The following is a 22,641-nucleotide window of genomic DNA, read 5'->3' as shown; positions in this document are numbered from 1 at the left end:
CCATTCTCATTCTATGGGGTTACCATGGCTGGAATGTGAGAGGGCTCAGTTTATGGCATAGCACTGGGAGGGGCTCTGCATGTGGCATTTTATGGGTGAGCTGTGTGGCTGGCATTTTAAAGGTTTGCCATTAATTATTATTTATCATGGTACTTGTGCAATCAGCAGCAACCTTCCCATAGATGATACGGATCACCTTCAGTCTTCTACATGGCGCACAAGGTGCATGACACAATCATGTTCCATCATCTTACTCAAGGAGGGAAGGAGATCCTGGCTATACAATGCCACCTCCTGATTTTTATACATCATATAATCATCTCGTCTTCATTGGAGGGAGAGTCTTTTTAAGGATCCTCCATGTCTACTTCACAGAGGTTGTCTAATCAGGGAGGCATTATCAGCCGCCCTCACTGGGGAACATTATCTTATCAAATGTCTCATTGTGTCTCTGGGTGCCGACACATTGTATCAAGTGTCATCTGCAGCGAGTTACAGGTTCAGCAATCAAGTACAATCATCTTCTCTTCAGGGCGAAGGGTGGATGGAGATTAGGAAGAAGAGACTAAATGGAAGGACAAGTGTGGACATCAGTGATCTCTATAAACAGGCGTAGACCAGAACACTTCATAGTAATAAGATGTAGTGCTAATGAGGTGATCAGCTATTGTGAACGACAAGACTGATCTGACTACTGAATTAGTCGCGGTTCATTAAAGTAATACTAAACAACAACTATACTAGAGACCCCCATCTAGTAGCGCATTGGACTCCTTTGGCCTTCAGACTGGCCGCAATTCGCTGTGGTGTAAATCCCACAAGGTGCAGAAATCGATCTATACAGACATGAACTTAGTGATGCGACTCATTAAAACCCACATCTTTACTGAAATATGCCAATTACAAAGGCGGCATATTATGTCTGCCATGCGCTGGGGATTTCTATGTGGGTTACCAGCATGTTTATCTTGCAACTACCGTGTTTCCCAGAAAGACCTACCCCAAAAATCAGCTCTACTCATGTTTGGGGGGAAGGCTTGAAATATAAGCCCTCGCGAGGGAGGAGCCTGGCCGATGGAGAGCTAGGACGTGCTACACTTCAGCTCCGTTCTCCCCACGGCTGAAACCACATTAAATAAGGGCATCCAAACCCCCTAATAGCACCAAACCTGAACATGGGGAGGAGAAGAAGAGCCACGAGCCCCACCAGGAGCAGAGAGGAGGATTCCGGGCCCCTGGACCGCTTCATAACAGCCGGCGGGGATCGCTGCAGGCGAGAGGAAGAGGGCGGGAATCGGCCCCCGGCGGAGAGGACGAAGGAGAGAGAGGGGAGATGTCGCACAGAGGAGCCGGAGGAGGCGGACGTCAGCGCAGAGCCCCGGGACGAAGAGCGCGATTGCAGGTCTCCCACACAGCCGGCGGAGGATCCACGCGGCAACAAGATGGCGCCGGATGAAGCCCCGCTGCCGAGCCCGAAACCCTCAGCGAAAAACGGAACTCACCAGGCATCCACAGCGGCGTACATCGGCTCCCCGCCACGCAAGGTGCTCCATTCAACATCTGCCGAGGTCCGCCGCCCACTGCCAGAGGAGTCGCGAGCCCGGGGATGCCTGCCGGAAGTGCGGGCCCGGCCGCCATCTTCATCCACCGCCGTACCGGAAGTGAGGGAGGAGCAAAGAGTGAGGCTGCAAAACGCCGGAACGGAGGCCCCCAGCAGCAGCCGGGGACCCGGTGAGACACCAAACAGGGGGGGGGGGAGGCCAGAAAACCCCATATAGCCCCGATGACTGCAGCCCTATCCGCAGGGCAGGCCCAGGGCAGGAAGGGGGGGCAAAGAAGGGCCAAGGGGAACGGCCCAGGCCATATGAGCCCATGATGGAGGGGGATGAGGCGTGGGCAGCCTCCCCCGGACCCTCACCCACAATAAGGGGAGGGAGTGGGGCATCAAAGCAGCCAGACCAGTGGCCCGACACTAAGAGGCAACAGGGGGACCCTGACCTCCACACGCCCCTGCCACCCAGATCAGCTCCAGATCGTAGGGGATCTACACAGGTGCAAAGATCCCACACCGGAGACTACAGCAATATGCCCCCCACCCCCCCTACGTATGCCAGTATAACTAAAGCCCCACAAGGGCAACAGAAACCGGCCACACAGCCTCCCACAACGACAAGTGGCCGAGCGGGAAGCGGGACCCCCACGCAGGACAAAGATCCCTCAAACGATAATTGGGACTGGAAGGAGCACCTCAGATCCATCCCAACCAAGGGAGATCTTGATGACCTCTTCGCCCGATTTGCCTCGTCACAAACAGCAGCGCTCGAATCCCTACAAAAAGAAATTCAGCAGATGGGAAACCGAGTAAGAGAGACGGAGGAGACGCAAGAACAAATACTTCATCACGTGAACGAGCATCATGACATCCTAAGCGAACACGCTAGCCTGATATCAGAACTCGCCACCCAACTAGACGACATCGAGAATCGCCACAGGCGTAACAACCTAAGGATCAGAGGCTTAAGTGAGGAGATCGAAAGCAGACACCTGGAGACCTGGGCGCAAAAATGCTTCGGGGACCTCCCGAGCAGAACCGCAAGCACGCCGATCGAAATTGATAGAATACACAGAGCCTTGGGGCCCAGGCCAACAAACCCAGATAGACCGCGTGATGTGATCTGCAGGATACACTTCTATAAAGAGAAGGAAGAAATCCTGCGCCAGATTCGATCTAAAGGCCCAATCAAGGTCAGGGACAAAGAGCTATTGATACTACCGGATCTGTCAAGAAGAACCTTACAACAGCGTCGGGCACTTAGGCCCTTACTGACATTACTGAAAGAACGGGACATCCCTTATCGCTGGGGCTACCCCTTCCAGCTGGTGGCCGGCACGGGAAATGAGACAGCCATATTCAGATCCCTAGGGGACCTACCTAAGTTCCTTGCCGCTCTCGGGCTCCCAATGCTCTCACTCCCGGAGTGGCAGACAATAAGGGCCCCGGCGCAGCCCCCACCCAAAAGTCAATGGCAGACAGTACAACCCAGCAGAAGAAAGGAAAGCAATAAGGACGGAGGCCGGCGAGCACGAGACCCCGCCTCCTGAGAGACGAGAGATCCCCAGATAAGAGACTTCCTGTGCGTCGAGGAACTTTTGGGAACCACAATACAGACCCAACCTGCTCCCATCTCAGCCTGCTGCCATACTCCTCAAGATCCTGAGAAGCCCCCCCCGATGATGTTGCAACACTTAAGGCCAGGCTCTGAATCATTACCCAAGGAAGCGAGCCACCGAGGTCTATCACCCTACGCCCACTAGAACAGAGCCCTATCCGCGTGCCCACTCCTTCTAGAACACAAGACCCAAGACGGATAGGCTCATCCAGCTTATCTAGGACTCACAACATTGAAACCCCCTGGGTTGCGGCATGGGGGGGCTTCCCCCCCCCCTCCCCCGTCAGCAGCATGGGCGCAGGAGGAAACCATTTACCATCCTCATTCTTCAGCCCCCCCCCCTTTTTTTTTTTTTCTTCTCTTTCTCTCTCTCTCTCCCTCTTCTTCTTTTCTCCTTCCCCCTTTTCTTTCTCTCTCTCTCCTTCTTTTCCTTTTTTCTCCATGCCTCCTCGCTTTTCTTTCCCTCTATTTCCCCGGCCTGCACGGATACACACATCAAGGTTTGGATGCCCACCACACAACCAAGTTTTTTCTTTTCAGTCGCCGTGGAGGAGAGGAGCTTTGTCCGAGAGACTCGACCCGACTCCACAGCTCCCCCTCTAGGGACCGCAGCAAGTTCTTGCTGTAGAGACGTTAGTCGTTAGATAGCTAGTGTTTAAGTGTTTTCCACCCTAGGCTTCAAGTTTGTTATGTTTAAGTGGCTACCAGGTGGAACACTGTTACCCCGTCGTCCCTTCCTTCACCTTCCCTCTTGTGTGTCCCCTGCCCCTCCACGCCTCCAACCCCAGGTACTGTACACAAGCGGGACTCAGTCCTCAAAAATTAAAGGGCCAGCAGGTCGTTCTCCTAATATGTCCAGATGACACGACTAAATATATGCTCTTTTAACACAAAGGGGCTTAATAGCCCCAATAAAAGGAACCAAGTGCTGTATAGACTCCACAGGAAACAGGTCGTGGTCGCATTGTTACAGGAGACGCACTTCCCACGCTCGGGTCCACCGGACTGTGGTAGGAACAAATATTATCCCCTGTGGTTCCATTCCACCCACCCTGAGACCAAAACCTGTGGAGTCTCTATTGCATTCCATAAATCTATAACCCCGACGGTGATATCCCAGGAAGGGGACGAGGATGGGAGATACTTGTTTCTCAAGGTGTCTATCAATAGTAAAATGTACACGATCGCTAATATGTACTTCCCCAATCAAGGACAAGCGAGCTTCGCGGCCGGGGCTCTCCGGAGCCTCTCGGACTTCGCAGATGGAACCCCGATCCTGCTGGGAGGCGACTTTAATATGTGTATGGACCCCCGGTTGGATTCCTCCACAGGGCGTTCAGCGCTCTCAAGGTTAGCTACCCGAAAGGTTCAGGAAATCCTTGTGAGTATGGACCTGATAGATCTCTGGCGCATACTTCATCCGGGTAAGCGAGACTACACCTTTCACTCCATGGCACATAATTCCTATAGCAGGATCGACTACATTTACATCTCACATGGCTTACTGGACGGGGACCCTCGATGTTCCCTGGACATCCTGCTGTGGTCTGATCACTCCCCAGTGTTTGCATCCTTGGGCCCGGGGGACACGGAGTTGAGGACGCCCACGTGGCGTCTAAACGACAACCTGCTCAAAGACGTTGTCTGTATGAATGACGTCAAAAAAACAATAGCCAACTTCAGGATAGATCACGAATTAGACCCCACACCCGCCCCGTTAAAATGGGAGGCGTTGAAATGCGTCCTGAGAGGGGTTTTCATCTCACACGGCGCCAGGATTAAAAAAGAACAAACAGCTAGGCTGACCCAATTGATAAAGGACCTCCAACAAAAAGAAATGGCCAACAAGACGCACCCATCTCCCACCCTCCAAGCGGAGATCTCCGAGATTAGACACAAAGTCCTAGACATCCTCGACCAAAAAGCCCTGTGCAGAAGGGATAAGCTCAAAGCGGGATTCTATGAGTATGGGGATAAGAGTGGCAGATGGTTAGCCAGGGCCCTACACCCCAAATCGTCCCACCCCCACATACACTCCATAAACTCTGCGGCAGGTAGGAGAATTCACTCCCCAAAAGAAATATTAGAGGAATTCCGAAGGTTTTACTCAAAGCTATACAACATCCCTGAGCCACGAGACATCTCTGACACCCAACACGCACAGAAGCTTGAGGAGTATCTAGACCAGTATGTTCCCAGAAGATTTTCGTCAGACGAAGCTGGGGATTTAGAGAGGGACTTCGACTCAGAAGAACTCTCAAAAGCATTAGCGGACATCAAGCCAGGAAAGAGCCCAGGCCCAGACGGCTATTCTCCGAGATTTTATAAGGCATGTGGGGACTGGGTATCGGATCTACTGATGCAGGCTTTTAACTCAGTGTCCCGGGGGTGCCCATTCCCCCCACAGGCCTTACAGGCTCACATTGTCTTGATCCCCAAACCGGGGAAGGATCCCCTGTCCTGTGGCAGTTACCGTCCAATTTCGCTGATCAATTGCGACATTAAAATCTTTTCTAAAATAATAGCCAATAGACTAAATCCGGTGATTCCGCCTCTCATCCACAATGACCAAGTGGGATTTGTCCCCGGGAGGGAGGCAAGGGATAATTCCACTAAAACCATGTCCCTGATAGATCGGGCCAGGAAAAAGGGAGTCCCTCTCTGTCTGCTTTCTGTGGACGCTGAAAAAGCGTTCGACAGAATCAGCTGGAGATTTCTGGAGGCGACACTGGGGAGGGTGGGGTTGGGGACGAGGGCACTGTCCTGGATACTGGCACTATACAACAACCCATCGGCCCGGATCAGGGTGAATGGCAACCTGTCCACTCCCCTCGAGATCAAAAATGGTACGAGACAGGGGTGCCCCTTGTCGCCAACCCTGTACATACTGGTAATGGAGACGCTCGCAAACGCCATCCGAAATAACCCCTCAATAAAAGGGATGCAGGTCGGGAAGGCAGAATATAAAATATCGCTTTTCGCGGACGACCTCCTAATATATGTCACTAACCCCCGTGTAGGCCTCCCAAACATTATCCAGGAATTTAACAAGTTTGGAAAAATTAGCAACTACAAAGTTAACGCACAAAAGTCGGTGATTCTGAACATTTCAATACCTCAGACAATCGTAGCTGATCTGTCCTCAGAATTCCCTTTTATTTGGAAACCGGTCTCAATCAAATATCTAGGGATTCAAATCCCGACAGACCCGACCGCGACCTATGAACTAAACTACAAACCCCTCCTTAGAACCTTTGAGAAGGACTTGGAGAAATGGGAGGGTATCCCGCTATCATGGTTTGGCAGGATGAGTGCGATCAAGATGGATATCCTCCCAAGGGTCCTATATATATTTCAGACCGCGCCATGTAACCCTCCAAAAGCTTTTTTCGATAAGCTACGTAGCCAAATCCTTAAATTTGTATGGAAAGGAGGATCCAGGAGACTTAGCTACAAAAGCCTAACTAAGCGGAAAGAGAGGGGGGGGGCGGGACTCCCAGACCTGCGTCTCTATCATAAGGCGGCGATCGGCACCCTCATATTAGACCTCTTTCACCATAGATCTGACAAACAGTGGGTGCAAATAGAGAATGATGGTAACGACATCGAGACGCGAGGGGTGTTCTGGGTCCCCGGTCTGAGGACACATGAGAAATCGACGATTTCGTTTTTAATGAACTCACTCCTGGGGGCCTGGAGAGGGGGGTGCGACGTGTCAATACCAGGGCCTCTCACACCACTGGCTGGTAACCCACAACTCCCAGCAACACAGCACACACGCAACCTGAGGTTCATGCCACTCGGAGGGGAGGCAAGGGTAGGGGAGGTGTTGGAGTTGGGAAAGCTGCGGGACATGGCAGATATTAGTGGAACAGCGAGCTCTCCCCCGGGCTCATGGATGCAATACCTCCAAATCCGTAGTTACCTGGAGAGAATAAAACCCGCGGGGGGCTGGACAGCGAACCTCACCCCCTTCGAGAAGTTATGTTGCGCTTCGGAAACGCCCAGACACACAGTCTCACTGCTATATAACCAACTACTAGACGAGAAGCTAGGAGACCATCGCCCCAGGTGGGTGGGGGCGTGGGAAGAGGCGCTAGGCCGGCCGATCCCAGAAGAGCTCTGGTCTAGGGCTTTTCTGCTCACACATAAGATGTCCATCGCGAGCAGAATCCAGGAGCTAAACTTCAAAATTTTATCTAGATGGTACATGACCCCGGAAAGATTGCACACCATCTTCCCATCAACCTCGAGCATCTGCTGGCGCTGCAAAGCAGAGACCGGCTCGATGCTTCACATTTGGTGGGAATGCCCCATGGTCGCATCCATTTGGCACCAAGTGAAAAACCTGTATGAGAGTACGTGCAGGGAAACTCTGGACATGACACCGGAAATGGCGCTTTTGTCGATTGCCCCCAACACCCTGTCCCTCAAAAAAGGCCTCATAAAATTCTTCATTTTGGCAACCCGCCTGTCAATCCCCAGGTTTTGGAAACAGGATAAGGAGGTTCCCAGACACGCATGGGTGGGGGCAATGGACGAAATAGCCCGGATGGAGAGACTGAGGCTAACCGATGACCCCCAGGGCTATGATAATTTCTATAAGACCTGGGCAACGTGGATAGATATACGGGAGACACCCTCATTCACCAGATGGCTACAAACGGGTTCTTGCTCATAAAACCAAACGACCACGGCTGGCTTCTATACCACTGAACCAAATACCTGGACCCCCCCCCCCCCCCACACACACACATTTCCCGCTCCTCCCTCCCCCCCTGGTCCCAAACCCCTGTCTTGTCACATGTTTTGTTTACAAGATGACAAATTACAAGCAAAACGCATCTTTGTATGAATAAGAATTTATTGCAATAAGATTCATGGGGTCACGAACGCCCTGTCCATGTTTAATATCATTTACGTGTCAATGGAACTGTTTTGCCTTAATGTTAAAATCCAATAAAAATTTATTGAACGAAATATAAGCCCTCGCTAAAATAAATGAAGGAAAGAAAAGAAAAAAAATCAATATTCACCTGGCCCACGGTGTCCCTCACGATGGTCGTCGGCAGGCTGTCATGTCCTCTGTGATGAGAAATCCCCTTCTTTCTGGTGAAGGGGCTTTGAATACCCCGCTTCCAGCAAAGCGAGAGCTGTAATTGGATCGAGCGCCAGCCAATCAGAGCCGCTGCTCGATCATTCACAGCTATTCAGTGAATGACATCACTGAATAGCTGTGATTGGCTCATCGAGTGCCAGCTGTGATTGGCTGGTGCTCGATCCAATCACAGCACTCGCTTCGCTAGAGGCGGGGTATTCAAAGCCCTGTCATCAGAAAGAAGTTGATATTTCAGTATGCAGGGCATAGCAGAGTGCAGCATCGCCGTCGGAGACCAGCAGCGCGAGGCACCGGGAAGCCGTGGACCAGGTGAGTATAAGCCCCCCCTTCCCCTCCTCCCCCCTAAAATAAAACACTGCCCCTCTTTTGGGGCAATTAACATAAGACAGTGTCTTATTTTCGGGGAAACACGGTAGCTGGTTCGGTTTTCTTTGATTAAAATTCATTCTGCAAGAATATTGGCCCCTGTGGACTGGAAGGGTCTTGTAGTTGCTGCATATTAGATGGAGGTGCTGACATGTTCTCAACAGGAAGGGTTCATCAATTCATGCTGCTTGTGCAAATTCTGCCTCTCCCATCAGCATGGGGCAACAGAATTCATCTGACCAGGTGATGTTTTTCCGCTGCTCAGGGACACAATTTTTGAGCCTGGAGTCTCGTCTTCCTTCTTTTGCACAGTAATGGTGCTGGAAGTGGTTGTCTGCGGTTCCATCGGTACTAACAAATGACGGGTTGTACATGTACAACACTGGTTTTATAACTGAAGTGTCCATTCAGCTGTGCAGTTCCTGTTCATCAGAACAAGTCTTAACATCCTCCTCTGACGCCTTTCGCTGGATATTTTTTCCCGATTACACCATTCTCCGTATAGTCTCCACACCGCGTGGTTGGCAGTGACATCGCGGCCCGTCTAGACCAGGTGTCATTGGAAATCGTCAGATTGCTGGATTTTTCCCATCTAATGTAGGTTTACACTGAAACTGAACCACAGAAAACTTGTCAGGTGATTTTATGCTGCACTCCGGGGTCACAGGGAGAATCTCCATACAGGGAAGCTCCGATCATGAGAGGTCGGGGGCTCTAATAAAGGGGCCATTCAGTGTATTGTATAATGTGCATGAATAGGATATGCAGCTAGCCCAGCCTCCAAAGCCATCAGTCCACATGGGGCTGGGTTACCTGCACAGCCTCCAAAGTATCGCTCCATTTCCTGGTCTTAGAACATGATGGCTACCTCGGATTAGTCAATACCCATCTGTGGGCAGATCTGTTTCAGTCCATCAGACCTCATCAGCACAGAGAAGGTTCTGGTCAACCACAGGAGATGCAGCTTTAACATCTATAACAGTGGTGGCCTTAGCCAGAAAGAGGCAAACTAGCAGCATATCCACACAGAACAGCTCAGGGAATAAATGCTGTACCAGAACAAAGTTCACGACATACATACAGCACCAGAACCAAGACCATAAATACAGTACCAGAACTAAGCTCATAACAAGTACAATTGCCAGACCCAACTTCAGTACATAAATACAGCACCAGAACCAAGCTCATAACAAGTACAATTGCCAGACCCAACTTCAGTACATAAATACAGCACCAGAACCAAGCTCATAACAAGTACAATTGCCAGACCCAACTTCTGTACATAAATACAGCACCAGAACCAAGCTTAGTACAGAAACACAGCACAAACCAACCCCAGTACATAAATGCAATACCAGAACCAAGCTCAGTACATACATATAGTAGTAGAATGAATCAATTGTTTAGCAAATATGCTGATGTGCTGACAGCGGCACCCTGGAATATCAGAGGGGAAGAGAGAGAGCCAGGAGAAGGAGGATTCATAAAATGCTGCTGCAGCCCTCTCCCCCGTCCAACAATAAGCTGGTGGTTGGCGCCCTTTGCCACCTCATGGGTTGCACATAGCTAAGGACGGCCATGTGTACTGACACCTCCTGAAGTCAGGCAAAGCATTACCAGTTATGTAAAAGCCAATTTCTTTTACAGAGAACCATTTACATTTTTCCCCATACTGCATTAATTAGCCAAGTACTCGTAGCAGCCAAGTGAAGTATTGAGCAATAAAAAAAAATCCTCTCATTGTATGACAGCATAAAGATATTTTGTTCTTCGGACTACTGTAAAGTACCAGTTATTAACACTACATCTCCCATGATGCAATGCAGCAAAGAATTGTTCTAAACACACTGCCAGTAAGGTGCAGAACTAGGAGGTCCTGTAGCCCAAATAGTCATAAAGACTAGTAAGTATAGGTTTTTGAAGCCTGAGAGCTAACAGAGAACCAGCAGTATTGCGGATGCAGCTCTGGTTGTGAATGGAGTACAAGAATCGATCTAACTGAAGATCAGTACAAGAGAAGTAAGACAAAAGATTTGTAGAACCACGGAACATTCTAAAACCCCTTTAACAATCACCTGGGATCAGTAAGGTTAACGAGCCCCTGCACTGCACATACTGGACGGCGCGCCCTACCCAGAGGAGGAGTGACTAGAAAGGTTTCATCACAGCGATCCCTGGAGGTTTCTGTGTGTTATGAAAGGGTAATGTAATAGTCAGAGATTGGAACTAGATAGTCAGGACCTCATCGCAGCGGTGGAGGCGACGAAGACCGCGCAGCTATCTCATTCTCACCAGAAAGCGGTGACAGGACAGCGACATGTGATGACAATGTGCAACGTGCGGGGAGCAGCTGGGACACGGTGACCTAAATGCCAACATACACGGGAACGCAAGCATCACCGCAAAACACAGGCTGAGGCTGACACGGCTAATGTGGATTAGGGACGCACTGAAGGGACTAAAACACGGTCCAGCGCTTGCCAGCCATGTCCCGTCACTTCACCAAGGCTTCATCATCTCATCACTGGGAAGGGGCGATTCACCGAGCTGAAATAAAAACTCGTGACAACTCGGCTATCAACTTATATGAATATCACAGTCACTAAAATATCCGTTTTATCAATGAAACACTAATTCTGGCACACTCTGCTGTGTTGTTCCTCTGCTATTCCTCCTGGAAATGATTGGAAAAGTTTAGAATTAGTGTGTGACCCTACTGATGCCAAGTGCACTGATTGGACAGTCTTGGGGTATGAAGGGGAAAAGTAACAAAAAAAAAAGTTACATTTAGGCTAGGGCTACCAATGTAAAACCGCCAACACATCTTGCTTTAGCAAGTTACGGCTCAGCGAAACTTCGCACGACTAAGTTATTTGTGTAGTACGTCCACCGATCAAAGTGAATGGCAGCAGTTGTGCTACACAATTAGTACATGGGGGCTTTGGTTGCAACAAACGTTGAGTTGCCAAAGATCGAACTACGCCATGGCTCTATCACAAGTGAATTCAGTCAAGATGCGACTTACATATTGGCGCGATCACAACCCGACCGTCGTGAGCAATCCAGCAGGTTTGGGTTTCTCGATCTGGTAGGTCGCTGTGACTTGCGATGTGATAACGGCATGCTGTGATCCTTGGCTATGTGAGATGTGTGGTAGGCAAAGTCACTGTGTAGTGTGTGTGTGTAGAAAAATAGACCTGTCATGAGAGCTAATCGAAAAGCTATCCCAGTCGTTAATGATAATGGGTCAAAAATGATCTATTGCCACCCAGAGCTGCATTCAGAAATCATCCGATCAGCATCAGAAACCTACTGCGCACTGATAAAGGGCAATCACCCTGAAACAGCTATCTGTGTATGGATTCTGGCTTGGCTTTCAATTCAGAGGCCTTTTTACAAGGCTTGTATAAAGAGTCTAACATTGACTTGCAGGAATGCTGCCTTCCAAAAGTTGGTGCTGTAGAGGTATTGTTCCATCTTCCTTATTTGATTACCAAGAGAAGCACGAATGGCCTTATAAAGTCTCCTCACTCACAAGTGCTTTCCCTATGGAGAAAAGATAGCGCTCCTGACCCTCATCAGCATGCTTGTGACACACACTTGGCTACACATCCCCCAGTGCAATAGACTACTTGTTGGTGTAAACACCAAGGAAAAACACGCTTGAACCAGAGTTTTCAAAGGAATCTGAAACCTTGCAGATTTACAAGAATGCAGCTTTATATGTAAATGGAGAATAAGCATTTTATACTGGAGGTCTTTGATTTGCTTTTTGCCAAACCATGACCAATTAGACAAACGAGTTGATTTCTGTGGCCGGGTGAACCTGAAGAACAGTCAACGGACTTAAGCGCTAACAGGTCCGAGAGAAGAAAAGCCCAGTGTACTGGATAGTGAGGGGTTAACAAATGTCCCCACTTGGTTATAAGCCACCCAAGAAGCAGCGTCATTAGATGTTACTGCGGAGCATCCCTTACCCCACTGACTACCTAATGCCAGTCTGATCTGCCCTGTCCTACGACAGGCGTAATAACTGTATAATGTGATGGAGACGTTCTTGTTTTCAGTCTGCGCTGTAATTACACAATAATTCATTAGTGGCTTACCGTCGCTCCACAAATAGCAAAATGTGAGCCAAGCACAAAGGAAAAATACCAGCTAATGAGCAGGACAATGACATCCACTCCCCAGAAGTAGTCAGATGATGAAGTGCGAGAATAATTAGAGAGTGAACCGCCAGACAGAACCACCGCCACCATGGAATGCAGATACTGTGCCTAGGAGGCGGCCATGAGGGGATAACTTTTTTAATGTCATTGATAACTCCTAGCAGTCTCCATCCCCTCCTCCTCACATCATGACAAAACAGCCCTGATCGCACAAGATCAGCACTCACCTCCTGAAATACTCTGTGCTGCTGAGAGGCATGGCTCTTTCCATAGGACCATAGGTTTATCCTCAAGATAGGTCATCAATAGGCTGACAGTCGAGGACTCCCGCTGATTGAAGAAGGTTGTGGTGTTCAACTGAGCGCTGCGTCCTCTTCTTAGGCCAATGAATTGGACTGAGCTGTTATACCAGGCACAGCCACTATAAAAAGTACGGCGCTGCGCCTGGTATCAAATGTAGTGACAGATGAGACTTCAATCAACTGATCAGCAAGGATCCCAAGCGATGGACCCTGCAGATCAACTATTGATGACTTATCCTGAAGACGGATCAATAGTGTAACCTTGGAAAACCCCTTTAATTCTCAGAAGCGTTAGTGGTGGGAACTACAATCACCAAGACTGGGAGGATCCACCAGAATCACGCAGTAATAGCGATGCCTCCTATTGCATCGGGTTCCGGCATCGTCTCATCATCCTTCGCCACTTCAAGGAGTAAATAAACCTAGAAGCAGCGATGGTTTGTAAAGTGATGCGTTCTCAGCCCGGGGCGCAGAGATGAGCCTCGCGCTACAGCCGGCCCTAATGAGGGATCACACTGCTCCAACGAGGTGCAGTATAACGTACCGCAGCTCCTCTCCTAGCCAGAGGGCTGATGCCAGTATATAGCACAGTCCTCCATGAGAGCTACAGAGGAAGCATGAGGTCGGCACGCTACGGGCCCGCCCACAATGTGTAACAAATAACGCAGGGTTTAATATTGTATTTAGGGTATAGATTTTGATGCGCTCTTATCAGTTTCGATTCACTTTTGATGTGAAAAACATACATTTTAGTCCAGCAGGTTTTTTTTTCCCTTTACGTTATCGGATCACAAAAAAACGTATAAATTAAGCCATACATTTCCATACGTTTTCCATTGAGTGCAATGTTAAATTAAACAAGTAGACATATCCATATCTTTTTTGGGACAGTGAAGCGTAGTAGGCGATACTTTTCAATTCCACAAAAAAAAGAAACGCATGAAATTGTATATCTTGCTAAACGTAGTAAAACATATGCATGGTTTCACTTCATTAACCCATTATAGCCTACGGGGCCGTTAAACCCTACATTTTCATCAGTTTTTTTGGAGTATAAACACGTGCGTTTCACGGATGACCATGTGACGGCGGATGGGCCCTAAGAGCTTGCTCCAGACACTATCGTCATCTGCTGTGCTGCTGACAGTCACACAGCGAGGTGCAGGCAGGTAGGACAGGACTTCTAGTATCGCGGCATTTGTAACCGACTGCAGCTTATCGGGGTATTAAGACAAAAACAGCCCCTTTTCCGTAAGCGGTGGCATAACATGAAACTTCTGGGCCTCAATGCCATATCTGTAACAGTCCCACCACCATATATCATGAATAATACTGGAGTCTCCTCATGTGGCAGAGGGTCTCTTGGACCCCTCAGGCACTAAGGAACAGCTGCTACGGCTACCCCGGCACACCCTATAGTTACTGACAGTTCCACTTGTGCCCCATTGCTCTATTAACTTCAATGGGACCACCCGAGATAACCAACAACGTGAACGCTTATTTCAAACAGCCGTATTTAAATGAACGGAGTGGCGGTAGCTATATGCACCACTATCCGCATTTCAGAATGTGCTGGAGCCTTGTTATCAATATCGCCAGGGGTCAGAACCCCAGTGATGATCAAGTTATCTTGCTTTCATGGGATAACCCCCTTTAAGGGGTTATCCAGACACAAAATGGAAAATCTGAAAATGCTGAAATCTAGCAATTACGGATAAGTAGTGACAACCTGCACCTTTTATCTACCGTTCTGGACCCTCTTATTCATCTTGCAAAGCCACCAATCTCCAGCATGCATAGATCTTTTCTTTACCGGCCAGCACTGTAGCTCCGCCCACAGCTCACAGGTCCTACAACTTACCGGCACCAGCCTCGCTCTCACTCAGAGAGAACCTGCTGAAGCAGATAGACCAGACCGTCCGACACAGTGAACTGTACATGATCAATACAGCGCAGTACTTACACTGCTGTCCTCCCATCATGCACTGCTCACAGGATGTCAGAGGCTACGAACAGGAGAGGAAGCAGCAAATGCGGACAAGATGTCAGAAGTCGTGGATATATTATTCAGTTGGAGGGTTATGTGACAGAAAATGAAGAAAGCAGCTGGGCCGGGTACAGTGAGCCTATTACAAAATAACTTATTGTCATGATGCCCATTAGATAATAAAGTGTTAGTTTGTGCCCGGAATGTTCCTTTATTCACTGTATAAAGGTTCTAGAACTTTCTATCATAGCTTCTGTTTCAAGATTGTCAAGATTGCTGACAATAAAGGAGAGCATTCGCGTTTGCATCCAGAGCCTGATAAACTAACATTTTGGTTAGCTGATGAGCTTGTTACAATGTATCAGTGCAGATATAATAGCTGTCAATCTGAAATCCAGGATGAGAGAAAGTTCTATCTACACCCTGAGGAATTCCTGGACTGACACACTGTAACGAATCCTGCAGAACTTGTCACTGTAAGGTCTGTAACAATCTCAGGCATCATATAAGAAACTTACAAGTGGAATTTCTCCTCCCACACAGGGTTCAGGTTTCCGTATATCGTCTTTGTTCTCTTCTTGGTTTTGCCCACTTGTACGGTGACGTAGGGATCGCTTGAACCTGTCTTGTCCTTGGCTTGAAGGCCCTGAGCACAGAGAACTGGAAGGAAAGGTAGACTTGTGTAAGACAGACATCTGGGACTTGTCCTTTCAGCTATGGAGAGGCAATACTCCTTTTACAACAGCAAACCTTCAGCAGTTCTCTAATCAACACCCTGGATGACTCCACTTAGGAGCGTTTCATGTGATAGGAGGCATCTTCATGACAACCCAACTTCCATGGCTGCTCTACTTCTGGAAATCTCTCGTGCAGTTGTCATAGTTCTCGCTACATCCCCTTTGCTTGCTCCACTGACTGCGTTGGTAACAGAGGGAGCATCTATGTGGTTCCCATATTCTATTTCCTACATAAAAGGACTGTCCCACCTGGACAAACCTATTAGGGTATACGGACATCATAGACATTGGCAACAGCCTCACCTGTGATGGTGATCTTGGCAGACCACTTAGATGTGCCGTCCAGGACACTTTGCTTCACGGTCTTCATCTGTTGGGCATGGGCAACTTTGCTGACACTGAAGACATCTCTGATGACGTCAAAAATCTCCGGTTTGTTCCTTTCCCTGATCTTCATCCGATCCTTCATGGCCATGATGATGTTCTGGGTGCGGTCCTCTGCTCCATGCTTGGAGCTCTTCTCTGCTGCACCTGCGGAGACATCATTGACCAGCACACATGAACCACGGATTCCATCTTGCTTCAAGACGTCTACCAGTACACTTTCAGACAACTATATGTGGGTGTCCACATGTAGATTCGCCCATTAAATGGGGCGAAATCTGTGTGCAAATCCACAGCATTTAAGTTACAATCCACAGCAGAAATGCAGGGCTCAGCCAAATCAGTCTGAGTTTCCGTCTTAGATCATGCTTGTGTGAAGCAGGTTCAGACCTTGTTCACACGATGAATTTTGCACAGAGTGGATTCAGAATCTGTGCTGCCCCTGCACCAAAATCTGCATCAAAAACTGCCCCACTCCTCTAAATGGGAATCCCCACCAGAGTATACGCGGTGTGGATGTTAAGTCCAACTCCCAGAATAAGAACAAAAAGTAGCATGTCAGGTCTTGAGTTTACGGCATGAGAATTTAGCCTCATCCAACGGGGCTCAATCAGTGTGCGGACCCACGACAACAGAAGTGCAAACCCATGTTAAGCATGCACATTTATGCCAGTTTTCCATTGAAATCCGCATAAAAAAGTGTATTATGCTGTGTGAGCATTGCTTAAGGTAGAAGACGCTGTGAGATTTACCAACCGTCTAGATTCACCTTAAAAAAAAAAAGTTGTGCGGAAGCGGAGAAAAAGTACAATAGTCTAAAGTAATCCCAACCTGAAAATAAACACAAGCAAATGTCACGGCAGGAGCGCATCTAACACTGAGCGGTGATTAGCTCAGAGGGGGAGACAGGGACGATCGGAAGCGGAATTATACTCGGCTGTCATGTATAATAAGTGCCAGGCAGGTGACAGACCTATTCAGGAGAGAACAGTCTGAAAACCTTTCCAGGTGGCTCAATGTTATAAGATGCTGCAACAGGGGACATCTGAGGACTGAGAGCAGGCAGTGGTGCTTGGATAGGGGCATAACATACCATCAGTGGGGTGGGGATGGGGGGGGACAGTCCAATCACCCGGCTGCACTGCAAATCCTGCACAGTGTCTTAGGGCACAAAATGTGGACAGTAAGAAGGCGCTTCAGCTGGAGAGTCACTTACGTTGCAGGCAATCGGCGTTCAGTAAATCTTGGCACTTCTCATGACACTTGACGCCACATTCAGTGCAGCGCATGCCTTGCCTGGCAATTCCCCAAAGAAGGCCTTCACATTCGTAGCAGTAGGTGGGGGTCGTGGCAGTCCAGATCTCAAAGTTGTGAGGGGTTGTGCAGGAAATGGGGTAGATTAAGGCTTGTAGAGTCTTCTTATACACATGTGACTTCTGAGAGAGAAGAGACACCAGAAATACAGGTCACATATGTACAAGATTGGGGGCAGTATTATAACATTTCTATTCTTAACCAATAGCTTCCGTTGGCGTCAAGATACAAGAATACCTTCTTGTACATAGAGGGCAGTATTATAAACAGTTCTATTCTTGTACATAGCGGGTAGTATTATAGTAGTTATATTCTTGCACATAGGAGGCAGTATTATAGTAGTTATATTCTTGTACATAGGGGGCAGTATTATAGTAGTTATTTTCTTGCACATAGGGGGCAGTATTATAGTAGTTATTTTCTTGCACATAGGGGGCAGTATTATAGTAGTTATTTTCTTGCACATAGGGGGCAGTATTATAGTAGTTCTATTCTTGTACATAGGGGGCAGTATTATAGTAGTTCTATTCTTGTACATAGGGGGCAGTATTATAGTAGTTCTATTCTTGTACATAGGGGGCAGTATTATAGTAGTTCTATTCTTGTACATAGGGGGCAGTATTATAGTAGTTATATTCTTGTACATGGGGGCAGTATTATAGTAATTATATTCTTGTACATGGGGGCAGTATTATAGTAATTATATTCTTGTACATAGGAGGCAGTATTATAGTAGTTATATTCCTGTACATAGGGGGCAGTATTATAGTAGTTCTATTCTTGTACATAGGGGGCAGTATTTTAGTAGTTATATTCTTGTACATAGGAGGCAGAATTATAGTGGTTATATTCTTGTACATAGGAGGCAGAATTATAGTGGTTATATTCTTGTACATAGGTAGCAGTATTATAGTAGGGTACCTCCCCGTCTTTGGGATTTACCGGTCACTTTGTAGCTGACCTATTGAATTACAACTCTGGTGATTCCTGATGAGGCTACTTTATCCGTAGTGGAAACGCGTTGAACCCAACTAAGAACCCATATAGCAGCCGTTTGTACTGCACGTGTTGGCCTATGTTTGTCATAGGCTCACAAAGATTCTGTGTTGAGCCGTAATGATTGACTATTGTCAGCTCTACATCTATTTTTTCTTCGACTAGCCGTAAAAAGTGTGCCATTTTACAATCTGGATACACAGCCACGGCCTGTTGATGAAATAGACAGCTTTCATCTACAGTAGGAATGATGCACCCGCTCTGTGTTGGAGCTGGTGACTGATCACCTACATATTGAATAGCTGCAGTATTTGTTCACGGAAGTGGGAACATTACTTTTAGTTCCATTGAGCCAAACTTTAATATATTCTCAATCTCAAGTTTCGGAGACTAGTACTTGAAATTAATTGGGAACTTTGATATCCCGGTACCACTGTTACCAGACACTTTTTCAAAGGCGGCTCATTGGTTGTTCTTTCCCCATCAGTCGACAGGGGTTAGATTTTATATTTCCTTTTTTTTTTTCGTGTGTCTACAAGCTAGGATTTTGATTAAACAAATCCTTTTTATTCTAGACTTTGAATAAAGGTTACGTTTTAGAGATTACTTTAGAACCCTCACTGTGACGAACTAAGTATACATCCAGGTGTTCTTCCTGCTACTGAGAAACCTATTCTTGTACATAGGAGGCAGTATTATAGTGGTTCTATTCTTGTACATAGGAGACAGTATTTTAGTAGTTATATTCTTGTACATAGGGGGCAGTATTATAGTAGTTATATTCCTGTACATAGGGGGCAGTATTATAGTAGTTATATTCTTGTACATAGGGAGCAATATTGTAGCAGTTATAATCTTGTACATAGAGGGCAGTATTATAGTAGTTATATTCTTGTACATAGGGGACAGTATTATAGTAGTTATATTCTTGTACATAGGGGGCAGTATTATAGTAGTTATATTCCTGTACATAGGGGACAGTATTATAGTAGTTATATTCTTGTACATAGGGGCAGTATTATAGTAGTTATATTCTTGTACATAGGGGGCAGTATTATAGTAGTTATATTCCTGTACATAGGGGGCAGTATTATAGTAGTTATATTCTTGTACATAGGGAGCAATATTGTAGCAGTTATAATCTTGTACATAGAGGGCAGTATTATAGTAGTTATATTCCTGTACATAGGGGCAGTATTATAGTAGTTATATTCTTGTACATAGGAGGTAGTATTATAGTAGTTATATTCTTGTACATAGGAGACAGTATTATAGTAGTTATATTCTTGTACATAGGAGGTAGTATTATAGTAGTTATATTCTTGTACATAGGGGGACAGTATTATAGTGGTTTTATTCTTGTAGATAGGGGGCAGTATTATAGTAGTTATATTCTTGTACATAGGGGGCAGTATTATAGTAGTTATATTCTTGTACATAGGGAGCAATATTGTAGCAGTTATAATCTTGTACATAGAGGGCAGTATTATAGTAGTTATATTCTTGTACATAGGGGGCAGTATTATAAGGTAGCTACATATTATGTTCTTGCATACAGTGAGTAGTATTTAGTTACAGTGTAGTAAATATGTCATGCTGTGCCATTGATGTTACAGTCAGGAGTGACTGGAGCAGCTGTTAAACTTACAGATTACTGTGCTCTGACTGATTCTATTGACTGTAATGTTAATCACGTTTTTCAGGGTCTCTGTGAAGTGGGATAATGTGTTTATTGCATTCTGGGGGGTAGATGAGCTCCATTTCATGTCTAGTGAAATTACAATCATTCTTATTTTGTGCTTTTTGTAATCAACCAGTAAATTATATGCCAGATGCTCTTAAGCAGATTCTTATACCACCGCTCACATATGGCAGAAAAATCCTCCACACGTTCCTCGCCTCTCAGAATATTAACTTATAATCGGCAATAAATCATGAGGAGGCGCAGGGCCCCCAAGACAAATCCTTCGCAGGAGCCTAAGATTGAACTGTTCTCCTGCGCAATTTCATATCAGCACTTCCAGGCTCGGCTGCTCAACAAGTATTGTTTACATCCAGGCAATTTTTCCCCATCAAGCTTGTAAGGCGCTTAACAAGTAGAAAAAGTGACAGCAAAGTGGGCTCCTTCAGCTCTTCTAAAGGGCAGACAATGGTTGCACTGCAATGTAACATATATTGTATGTACGGTATGTATTATTAGGCGCATTCCGAGGTTCTGCAGCAGCTGAGGGGTGCATTCTGAGGTTCTGCAGCAGCTGAGGGGTGCATTCTGAGGTTCTGCAGCAGCTGAGGTGTGCATTCTGAGGTTCTGCAGCAGCTGAGGGGTGCATTCTGAGGTTCTGCAGCAGCTGAGGTGTGCATTCTGAGTGTAAGTGGATGATGCATTAGGAAGTTATGCAGTCTTGGAATAACTGGGTGTATTAAGAGGACCTGCAGCAGTTGAGCATACAATGAGGTTCTGAAACCGCCGGGGTGTATTTTATATAGAGCTGCCACAAATAGGGTGTGTATTGCGCCTTTAAAAGGCTACAGATGCAGTTATTTTGTAATTCCATTATTTTTATGTAAAAATATATTTTTGAATTGGCTATTAAAATTATTAACTGTTTACTTTCCATGTGGGAGATTTTTTGCAGGCAGACTGACAGGAGATAAACTAATGACGGGGTGGGGGTGTAATATAACGTTAATAGCAGGTAGAGGGGGAAGAGATATTATAAATCATAGTTACAGCAAAGGGAAGAGAGGAGATGCAGTAATACACTATGTAGCCAAGGCCTCATCCATACCTGCACTGTGGATTTCAGTTTTCTGCTCCATTAAGGGAGTAGAACGACAAAATTCTGAACTAAAAGGCTTCGTCTCATGATAGAACTGAATGGCCCCCAACAGACCCCATTGACTATAATGGGGTCCCCATTCAGTTTTCGCCCGGCTGTCCAAGTACATGTAGCATAGCATAAAGCCATTTCATCCGGGATTTTTAATCAGCAATGAAGGTTTTGAATGTAACCTGCGACGCCGATGTGAACACAGCCTCTACCTAACCACAAAGTGTCGGCTGCTAACTGCCTGCGCTTACAAGCACTGACGCTGGCTCCTTACTGTACTGCATGAACATAATTCTTCATTTCCCCTCATTGCTCTCGTAGTAAATACATGCAGGCTGAGGGAGGAAAGAAGCAACGAGAGCAATGAATGTGTCAGAGCAGAGCCGGGCCATCCAGCACACTAAGGAGCCCTTGTGGCCTCAAGCAGTCAGCAGCCAGCACTCTGCAGTAGAGTATATCCCGATCAACCCTTTTGAGACACAAATGGACTATATACATCCTAACTGAACATACCCCATGCAGTTAGCACCTATATAGCCGCTCACTACATATAGTTTATATGGAGTGAGGTCGGGTTCCTAACCAACTCCATACACAGCCGCCATCAGCTGCGATCAGAGAGAACTCTGATCGTGGCCGTTATCCCTTTCAATGCAGCTATAATTCCTGGACAGTGACATTTAAATGTCCCGATTGGAACTTGGATGTCCTGAACAGCCCTGCCACAATAAGATTGCCAGGGTGCCAGTCCCCAGGGCTAACATGATCATTTGTCTATTAAAAGTTGTGCCTGCAGCATGTCTCTAATAGAAAGCCTGTTAAAAATTTAGTATAATGCAGTACCGTAGTAGTTCATTATACTATATAAGCACTCAAACTTTCACAGGTTCAACTCCCCTATAGGGACTAATAAAAAAAAGTAAAATAAAAACCTAAAACAAATTTTTTTAATTATAAATAATATTAAAAGTGAAAAAGGTTTAAACGGTTGGTTGGTTGTTTTCTTTTAAAGTGGGAATACCAGGACTTCAGAACGTGACCTGGACGCTGACGCATCAATGACTCTTTGTTAGGATAGGGTTAAATAGCGTGTCACTACATCTCCATTCTCCCTGCTGTAACTAGGATTCCACCTGCTAAAAGTTATGCTACATATTCCCCCAGTCATTAGTTTTAGTCTCCCATCAGTCTGCCTGACTCAGTCCTCCAACAGTGCATTGTACTGGAGTACATGGGTGTAGAGAAGGTAAATGGTTACAAATTTTA

At 46.8% G+C, this 22,641-nt stretch overlaps 1 protein-coding gene across 2 annotated transcripts in view; it reads right to left on the bottom strand.

Annotated features, from left to right (window-relative positions):
* UNC13B (unc-13 homolog B) overlaps positions 1–22,641 on the bottom strand; it is a 307,612-nt gene that overhangs the window by 86,680 nt on the left and 198,291 nt on the right. For both annotated transcript variants that reach the window (XM_066602685.1, XM_066602686.1), the window contains exons 15-17: positions 17,451–17,670; positions 16,154–16,381; positions 15,632–15,773 (exon numbers count right to left, since the gene is read on the bottom strand). In XM_066602685.1, the coding sequence (XP_066458782.1) occupies positions 15,632–15,773; positions 16,154–16,381; positions 17,451–17,670 (590 nt within the window). The remainder of the gene's footprint in view (positions 1–15,631; positions 15,774–16,153; positions 16,382–17,450; positions 17,671–22,641) is intronic.

This window comes from Eleutherodactylus coqui, chromosome 5, assembly GCF_035609145.1.
Source record: "Eleutherodactylus coqui strain aEleCoq1 chromosome 5, aEleCoq1.hap1, whole genome shotgun sequence".
Taxonomy (NCBI): Eukaryota; Metazoa; Chordata; class Amphibia; order Anura; family Eleutherodactylidae; genus Eleutherodactylus; species Eleutherodactylus coqui.
The sequence above is the reverse complement of the archived record's forward strand: the minus strand, read 5'-3'. Positions and strand labels throughout refer to the sequence as shown.